This window comes from Crocodylus porosus, unplaced genomic scaffold (assembly GCF_001723895.1).
Source record: "Crocodylus porosus isolate Cpor-Errol unplaced genomic scaffold, CroPor_comp1, whole genome shotgun sequence".
NCBI lineage: Eukaryota > Metazoa > Chordata > Crocodylia > Crocodylidae > Crocodylus > Crocodylus porosus.
In genome coordinates this window covers 49,305-59,272 of record NW_017728915.1, presented here as the reverse complement: position 1 = coordinate 59,272, position 9,968 = coordinate 49,305, and the positions used below count along the sequence as shown (strand labels likewise).

Sequence of the window (9,968 nt, the reverse complement as noted above, 5' to 3'; positions counted from 1 at the left end):
AGAGACACTAACTACTTACTCTAAGTCGTCTACTTGTGCCAACTCGGCGAACCTCGAGGGCGGCTAAGAGCTACCTCAATTCCGCCCCACAAGCCGCACGCTCGCACAACTCCGCAAAGCCCGCGGCTCCCCTAAGCGGTGCCGGAGCCGCTAGCCCGGCATTTCGCCACAGCGGTCATACTGCCCTAAGCTGATTAACAAAAGAAAGCTTGAAGAGGGAATGAAAAACAGTAAACACCAAGTCCTAAAGGCAGAAGAGGGGGCAGGTTGGGACCTGAAACTATGGTTCAAAGAGGCCTCTACCAGCTACCATCTGACAAAACAGACCGTCACCTATGAGAGCCTTTGCATCTCTGAACCAGTTCACCTCTAAAAAAATATGTCACCGCCCTGCCCTACCAGATGCCTTGCCTCAAACTAGCACATCTGACTATCTATTTATGAGAGTCCTGAAGATAACCTCAGAGCCCTATCCAGGCATTTTGGCACCCAGTGCAGGTCACGTGCATATAACATTACTTCCATTTGATCCGGCATCCTCTCTGTGAGAGTGCCCAATAAGTGCACCACTGGTACTGCTCTTGCTATGGTACTGGATATTTTTATTGCTTTCCGCAGGGGGGGGGGTGGGAAAAAGAGGGTTCATGTTTGTCCCTAAAAATCAAAGCAGTTTCTTGTTCTACTATTTTAAAAGGTAGCACCTGCAGTTGAGCCTTTTCCTTCTTTTAACTTATGGTCTAATATAAATGTCTAACCCTGCTTACCTCATATTAAGCACTAACCACAAGATGCTGAAACAAACCTGAGCTACAGAATCCAACTGTGAAAGGCTGTGTATGGAATTGTTAAAGATACTGGGATCCATATTCTGTTAAATGTCATTAGTTTTTTCACTCTAGGAAGAGCTTGTAGTACCAACTATTATTAACTTTGTCCGAAGTGGTCTTTGGCAAACTTAAACCACATTCAACACAGACTGAGAGGTTTCTCTGTGAGAAATATTCAACAAAAAAAGTTTTGACTATTTGGGTTAAAAAAAAAAAAAAAAAAAAAAAAAACATTATCTGCAGAATGGGAAAGGTTGATATTTTTAAATTTCTCCCCTGATGGGATCAATTAAGGTTTCAGTCCCATCATTTCAGTGACAACAGGAAGTGAGGTAAAAAAAAAAAAAAAAAAAAAAAACAGGCTTCTTTGATGTTAAAGTGATTGCAATTTTTTCTTTAAGCAACTATTAAACTCTTGTGTTTTGGAAAAGAGAACTTGAAATTTGGTAAGGGACTGCTTTTGTGCATCAAGGCTCTATTACCCACCCCACCCCACGAGAAAATCCTCCCAAATTTGCCTAACTCAAACTTAAAAAGAAAAAGAAAAAAAAAACCCAAACCTATTTTCACATGGTCGGGAGAGAAGACTTTGGTATTAACCAGTTAAGTTCTCCAGATTTTCTCATTGAAGTTAATCACACTCCAGCTTGGGCTAAGCAGTTTTCCTGACAATTGCAGCACTGCTGCCATAGTTCTAGATACCTGAACAGAACACCAGGAACCCATCCTTCCTGCACTGTTAGTAACTAGTTGGTGCTCTGTCATTAGACTAAGCTATCATGGAAATGGCCCGATTCAAAATGAAGAAACAACATGAGCTAGAGGGATTTCATAGATATCATAGACATTAGGAATGAAAGGGACCTCAGAAGATCTTAGAGTCCAGCCCCCTGCCCCAGGGGCAGGAAGTCAGCAGGGGCCATAGAATCCCAGCAAGATAAACATCCAAATGTTTCTTGAAGGCGTTCAAAGTAGGTGCGTGAACCACTTTCAGCAGCAGTCTATTCCAGACCTTGGGGACTTGGATAGTAAAGTTCTTCCTTATGTCCAGCCTGAAACGGTCTTGGAGAAGTTCGTGACCATTTGATCTTGTCATCCCTTGCGGCACTCTGGTGAACAGATTTTCCCCCAGATCCTGGTGAGCACCCCTTATAAAAAAAACAAAAAAACCTATAGGCAGCCACCAGATCACTTCGGAGCCTGCACTTTTCCAGGCTGAAGAGTTCCATAGCTCTCAGCCTCTCATCATAAGGTCTGTTTTCCTGATCTCTGATCATGTGCATGGCTCTCCTCTGCACTCACTCAAGCTTCTCCACGTTCTTTTTGAATTGTGGAGCCCAAAACTGGATGCAGTACTTCAGCTGTGGCCTCACCAAGGCCAAATACAATGGGAGAACGACATCCTGGGATTTGCTTGAGAAGCTTCTATGGATGCAAGCCAGCGTTTTGCTCATTTTACTAGCTGCAGCATCACATAGATGGCTTACGTTCATCTTGTGGTCAATCATGACCCCCCAAGTCCATTTACTCTGTAATACTAGCCAGCATAGCAGTGCCAAGCCTATAAAACATGTTGAAAGTTTCTTCCCAAGGTGGAGAACCTTGTATTTTTCAGTGTTGAACACCATCAGGTTTGCATCTGCCTATTTCCTGAGCCTGTTGAGGTCTGCCTGGATTGCCTTCCTCTCCTCAGGTGTGGACGCTTTACCCCAAAGTTTAGTGTCTTCAGCGACCTTGGCCAGTCGCTTCCGATACCAATGTCCACACCATTGATGAAGATATTGAATAGTATAGGCCCAAGGACAGAGCCTTGAGGGGCCTTCACTGGTCACAGGACATGACAATTGATTTCCATCAACCACCACCCTCTGGGTCCGACCACACAGCCAATTCCCCAGCCAGTGAATCCTGGTGAAGCCGAGGCTGCAGTTGCTAAGAGGTGATCATGGGATACTAGATGGAAGGCTTTTTTGAAGTCAAGATATATGACATCAATCTCTTCTCCCTTCTCCTGGTTTGCTCCCTGCAGGTCCAAGGATGGAGAGGTGTAAAGAGGTAATTGGCAAAGGGGAAGAGATTGGCACTGTCTAGCAAGGAAAGACCAGAAGTCAGTGAAGAAGAAAGAGCCCAAATACGGAGCTAAGACTTAAAGGCTGCGTTCCTTTAGTTGTTGTTGAGATGGATCTGAGGAAATGTAGTGGTGTCAGAAGAGAACCACAACTGTCCACCCAAGAGGCTGTAACAGGGAGTTTGGGTAGAGGAAAGACATTACACAAATTATCTAAAGTAGTATATTGGAACTAGAAAACTAGCCAGGAGGTGGGTGAGAGACTGCAACTAAAAGGCAAGAATGGGGAAAGGAGGAGAATTTGGCTGCAGGGGAACTGGGAAAGAAGAAAAAGCAGATGGGGAACACCTGGAAAAGGAAATGCTACACACTGACCCTAGGACTGGCTGGACACAACCTGGAGCAGAGATAAGCAGCATGAAGGGTGACCAACAGGGCTTGAGCAGGCAAGGAAAAGTTTGCATCTGTAGTGAAGGAGTCTGGCGTGTCATACCAGACCTCACCTCCTGCAAAAGCTGGAAGGCGAAAAAGTGAATGGAACAACAGATCCAAAAAAAGAACAAAGTAACTCCAGCCCTTAGCAACTACATTTTATTCTCACCTCTGCAAGAAGAGTTGCTGTGTAATGCTACTGAAAGAACTTAAGTCACACATGGTCACAAATTTTGTTCCTCATTTTATGGCTGCCTTATCTTGGAACCTGAATCTATATATACACACACACACACACACACACACAAACATATATACACACACACTCTACAGAAATACATGTGCAGAACAGGAGTCACTAGGAGCTTTGCTTTGTACTTATGGAAGTGCTATAAAAATGCTAAGCTCTATAGAAACAGTTCTTAATCATACCAACTTGGCATTCAAAAAAAAACTGATGGCTACTTCTAGTCTTTACCCTTATGCCCCAGCTGTCTATCTGTGAAACGGTGATAAAAATGCTTTCATCTGGGAGTTGGGCTAGTAAATTCATTTGTACCCATTTGACACCAACTAAAACTGTGAGCACCACTGAAAAGATGAGTAGACAATAATCCCTTTTTAAAATGTGTAGTATGAATAGGTATGAGCCCACAGACTGAAGAATGAGGATAAAAGAAAGGTCAGAATCCTGTTGCACATTATGCACCCAAATATCAAACTTGCTTAGCTGCCTGTTTTGGCACCTAGTTTGCGATCCTAGTCCACATACAGTATAAATACACTAAAAGTGTCCACATGGCCACTGTGCTGCATAATAGGCTGTGCTTTGGCCAGGCAAGTACATGGTTCCATACAATGAACCTGGGAGAACACAGATCCAAAAACGGTAACTGAGCAGGCAAAAATCCTCAACTGCTATAGATTGTTCTAGTAACAGTATTTTAAAATTTCAGAGATGGCTATATTTTAGTATAAGTTGAAAGTATGCCTATGCAAGCAAAAAAAGATACAGCTGCTTGTACACGCAGTCAGCCACTCTGGGATAGGAGGTGCTGTAAGTAAGTATTGCAACAGGCAATAATACATGGTAAGTATGGGAAGATCCTATGCTAATACTAACACTGTTCACTTCCTGTTACTTGGTATACCATCCAAAAATGCTTTGATGTCCACCTTAGTAATGAGATCATATAGAGTAGCTACCAGTCATAAGTTTTAGAGAATCTCTCTCTAACTTGGGTATGTCTTGCTCAGGTATTTACCAATACCTTTGTTGCTGCCACCACTTAGGTTTCTCAGAAGTTAAGAACTCTCATGTCTGCAGGTGTTGAACTTTAACCCCCCAAACCAGCTATCATAACATTTACGTGAGGAAGCTTATGAATTCAGAGTCCGTTCTGCTTTTCTAAAAATCAGACAGATGTAAGGAAAAAGGAAAGGGATGTGCTCAAAATTTACCATTGGTTCAACATGAAGTAAACTGAAGTGCAGCTGCTCTGAGAAAGAAAGAAATTGGGTGAAAGGATGAGAAACTCCTGATCAAGGGATACAAAACAGTTGTAGTTTTTAATGGAAAAAATCCACACACCAGAAAGATGGAGCTTGAAACTGATATGGCTATCACATGGGCAGAATGCTGTTTTTTTATCTGAAAGTTCATGACATGTCAATCTACAGCCTCTAAGGTTATTGTTAGCAATAGCCCCTGTAATATCTTATGGCTCTTCAGTTTAAATTCAGCATACATACCTGAAGCCAGCACTCGGAGGGTTTTAGCCACACCTCCCCATGGGGCACCTAGCGACACATAATCCTTAATGTGCTTGTCTTTCCATTCTTGAGTCTGGTGATTGAGGAAGTACAGTGTGTACATATTACCCATACTGTGGGCAATTAACACCACAGGACTTCCATACTGTTCATACATAGACTCTATCATCTTCCGAAGGGCAACAAAATAGTCTCCATTCTCATCTAGAAACATCAGACAGGCAGTTTATGTAGAATAGTCAAATGAAGTGGATTTACAAAATGCTAGCTTTCCATATACTTTATTTATTTTAATGCTAGAAGTGAAATAAGCAGGTTCATATAAAAAAAAAAAAGTAGGTGTGCACCAATAGACATTTTGGGGACCAATACCAATAGTGGATATTTAAGAAGGCATATCAGCCGATACCAATCTGATACAGCTGCCATCAGCTGGTAAATCTGTTGTGGTGGAAGGGGAGGGGGGAAGAAAGGGGCACAGGGGGATAGATCAACATGTCCTGTGGTGAGGGAGGGGGCAGGGGCAGGCACTGCCTAGCCAGGGCAGAGGGTGAGGACATGGAATGGACGCACAGCTCATGGGGTGGGGGTGGCTCCCACCTCTGCTTGCACCCTGGGGTGGTGGTGGTGGGGGGAGCTTTTCTTGCCAAGGGCTGGGCTTGATGCAGGCTCTGACAGTGCTGGGAGGAGGCTGCAGCCACCCCAAGTTTCACTGCTGCTCTGCTCCCAATCCCATGCCACCAACTACTACAGCCCCACTGAACACCCTAACTCCACCCAGGCACCAGGAAAAGCCAGGGTTACAGTGGGCAGTGAGCAGTGGTGTGGGGCTGGGAGCAAAGCTGTGACAAAATTTGGGGTGGCTGCAGCCTCCTTCCAGTACTGCTGGAGCCCACTCCGAGCCCAGCCCCAGTGAGAGCAGCCCCATGCAGCACCGACTCCAGCGCCGCTCCGCAGCTGCAGCCCGTCCTGCACCGTGCAGATCTGGGGGTACCCCCCACCCTACCAGGGTGCAAGCACCAGCAGGAGCCGCCCCTGCTCCACAAGCTATGCCTAGGTCCCGAGACCACCCCCACCCCAGTGGGGCACCACCTGCCCCCTCCCTCAGTACAGGACATGTTGATCTGCCCCCCTGCCACACTCCCCTTCTGACTTACCTGCTGGAGGCAGTTCTCCACACTGCCAGCTTTGCTCTGGGCTGCACTGTGCACAGCACAGCACAGGCATTTAAATCAGCCAACTTAATCGGCCCCATCAGGCTGATATAAACAATTTTCTTCATGTCGGTACCAATCTGATATCAGACCGATGTATGGGGCACATCTAAAAAAATGCCGTGTTATCAGATGCCAAGGTGTTTGCCCATGAAGGACTTAAACTTCTGTGGTTTGGTCACAAGCTCAGATGAAAGACACTAATAAATATGTACTACTACAATATATATTAAAGGGTAAGAGTTTCTCAAAGCACCTGACTGATTAAACTGAAAAATCAATGGCAAGATTCCCATCAGTTTTAATTAGACCAATGCTGAATACTTTCAAAAGATCAGTGTTGTTCTTCAAAAACCGAGCATGTTAGAAGCTTCAGGGAAATTTTAAAGTAGACCCTGAAGTCAGTCCATTTTTTACTTTTTAAAGTAATTACCAACTTATTTTTAAGTAATGCTGACATCTTTAACAAAGATTGTACAATCCCTGCTGAAACAGTACCTTTTCTGTACAATTCATAGCATTTCACGAAGTAGATTGTTGCCTATGAAAGCTCATGCTTCTCTGAACCAGTCTCAGGTGTCATCCTGCCCTACCTTCTGCTTTCCTGTTTGTAGTATCATTAAAACATTCTTCAAAAAATGAAGTAAAACCCATATATGTAACCCTGCGGTAAACCCTTTCAGGTCAAGTGCAGTAGAAGTCAGTCACTTCATTACAAGTCAACCTAGATGATTTTCTTAAACAAGTACCAGTATATCAACAAAAATATATTTAGGTTTTAGATCTTTTAGCATTAGACTCTACTGGGCAAGGTAAAAACCTGTTGTAATAGCAGCATATTTTTTACAACTAAAGCTTTGCTTCAGCACACCTGCACATGTAGTATGAAGAGGCAGGCAATTATTTTGGGCAGAGGTCCACTTACCCAGTTTAGGCAAGCTGTTGAGGGCCACATGGGTAGCCCTACCCCTTGACAGGTGCCCCACCCCCTAGTCACCTAATCTTGAGACCAATGTCCGAGGGCCAGCACCAGTGGGGCCCAAAGCAGGGTGCAGGCTAGCAGGGGTCTGTGGAGCCAGGCTGGACTGCACCAGCAGGGAGAGGGGGGAGCTGGCCTGGCTCCACAAAGCCCCTGCTGGCCAGGACCCTGTACACCTGCCACCCTGCTCTGGGGCCCTGCTGGCACTGGCTCCTACTGGCTCCAGCCTGGGCCCCACGCCAGCTCTGGGCTCACCCGCTGGGGCCCCTCTGCTTGCCACGCTGGGCAGTGTTTAGGGTTTGCTGCTGCCGCCCACCTAGAGCTTGCGCGCTGGGCAGCACAGGGGCGGCGGTGGCAAACACTGCCCGGTTTAGCAAGAGGAGCTGCCGCTGCCACCTTCAAGTGCAGCCCCAATGGCTGAGCCCAGAGCCAGCGCTGGGCCTAGGCTGGCAGCAGGGGCAGGTTACAAGCTGGTACTGAGCGTAGGGGGGAAAAAAGTGGCCCCTTGCTCCAGCCACTCCCAGCCCATGTGGGGCTGCCTGTGCCTGCTCAGGACAGCTCTGCATGGGCTGCGAATGGCTGCAGCAGGAAGCACCAGCCATAGGGCAGGCAAGGGGCTGCTTCCCCCCACACACACACACACACAGCTTTTCCCCAGGGTCCTCCCCTGCCATTCCCTTTCCCCCTTACCTGAGTTTCTGGCACGATGCAACCACATGGTCCCAGGCCAGAAGCCCTTCCTGCAGTTTCCGGCTGGGCCAAGCAGGCCCTGCTGTTGCCGGAGCCTGCCAAGCCTTCCCCTGGGTCCTACTGCCCCTGGCTCCTGCTATTTAACAGGAACAAAGGGCAGATAAATATTAATTTTCTCAATTTTTTAGGGGCCCCATGGGCCATATTTTGCCCACCTCTGATGAAGAGAATATCCTTTATCCATGCTACAGACAAGAGATGGAAAAAGTGAGACTACAGTGTAATTAAGACTACAAGGGTCTGAAATTCTTGCACAGATGAGAAATTTAGAGGTTTGGACATTGCCCCTCAACTCCAAATTAATGACACTACATAAAAGAAGTCTATTTTTCAGGACCCAATCCAAAGCAATTCTATAGCACAAGTTTCACTTGGGGTGGCACTAGGGTTGTGAGGACTAGGCTTTAAGATTGCCCAAGTTAATTTCAGTGAAGTTTCAGACTTTCTATCGCTATTAAATTTGGGGGCTTTGCTGGAGTTAGGCATGTGTGTGAAATTACACATGGAGATTTTCCTTGTACTGGGACCCTAAGAGCAGTTCTGATCAGGACTAAGGTCTAACATGGAATCCCAATGGGAAAAGGAGTCCTGAACAAGTTAAAAAAAAAAACCTGCCAAGAACAAAAAATACTTTATTTAGATAGTGAAGTCTCACTTACTTGGTGCCTTCCGCCAGTCATAAGGAGCTCCTCTTACATCTTCATCTCTCTGGTAGCCCCAATCTACCAGATTCTGCACCAGTGTGTAGAAGTAAGTACCTGCAGACAAAAAAACCACAGGAGAGAAAAGTACAGCGAAACGCTTACCAACAACAGCGGCCACCATACAGGTTTAAAGTCAACAGTGGGCGCATCTACAGGAGATGCTACTGCACAGTGGTTACTGCACTTGCTTAGTACTTGTATAAATCAAGAACTAAATAAATGCATAGTAACCAGAGTTACTGTGCAGTGGTGCTAGCAAACCCCTTTTATATGATGCTACTGCACAGTAGCCTAATAATACCGTGCAGTAGCATATTAGCACTATTGGTGCTGTGATATGCTACTGTACAGTATTATTTGGCTACTGTGCAGTCAACACCTCATACAGAAGCACCCAATGAGGCTGAAATTTAACCCTATAGAAGGTTTCTCTGCCAACATACAAAGAGTTTAATTACCTGTAATAATCCTTTAAAACACAATAAAACAGTCATCTGTATTAGGCAAAATGAAAAAGATTCATGTTAGGCACCCAGCAGAAATACAAGGAGACTTAATTCTTGGCTAAAGTTAGCTAAATTAATTGTAAGAAATGTTACCACATTCTTCCTTTCCTCCCCCATGACCCAAATCTTCCTTCATTTTGTACATACTACCCTTTTCTCTCAGATTTACCCGAATAGGGAAACATTTCTAATGACTATACACTAGAGGTTAACGGCCAGTTAAAACTAAGGCAAACTTGAGTTGCTGACAACAATTAAGGCTTTTCCTGCTCCAGTTCACCTGTTTGTGTGATTTGCCCTACGGCAAAAAATTCTAGGAACTGTTGTGAAACTAGATTTATTTCTGTCAGAGGATCAGGAACTTCAATCTACTTCAGCACTTTACGTTAACATAATGCTTTATAATAACAAAGAAGGGACGGTATTTGCAGACTGGTATCACATGATAAAAAGGCGACTGGCATTTTACTTCAACTGATTAGTGAAGTTATATCCTAAGCAAATATTGGAACAAAAGTAGCAACCTTGAGCTACATGGCCAACTATTAGAGCAATTAAAAGGCTTCAGATAAGTTTTGCTACTTCAAGCCTCAAGAGAGTCATTTTGTAGTCAAAATGGGATTAATATTAATTTAAAAATCAGTACATAAAGTCCATTTCCTTGCGTAATATTAATTGCTAACTACTAAAAGTAACTAGAATACCTATTTAAAAT

The 9,968-nt window shown here is 44.8% G+C and overlaps 1 protein-coding gene across 1 annotated transcript in view; it reads right to left on the bottom strand.

The window, feature by feature from the left end:
- Positions 1-9,968, bottom strand: part of PLA2G15 (phospholipase A2 group XV) — a 31,927-nt gene that overhangs the window by 4,187 nt on the left and 17,772 nt on the right. The window contains exons 4-5 of the mRNA XM_019535467.1: positions 8,703-8,801; positions 5,080-5,304 (exon numbers count right to left, since the gene is read on the bottom strand). Of these exons, the coding sequence (XP_019391012.1) occupies positions 5,080-5,304; positions 8,703-8,801 (324 nt within the window). The remainder of the gene's footprint in view (positions 1-5,079; positions 5,305-8,702; positions 8,802-9,968) is intronic.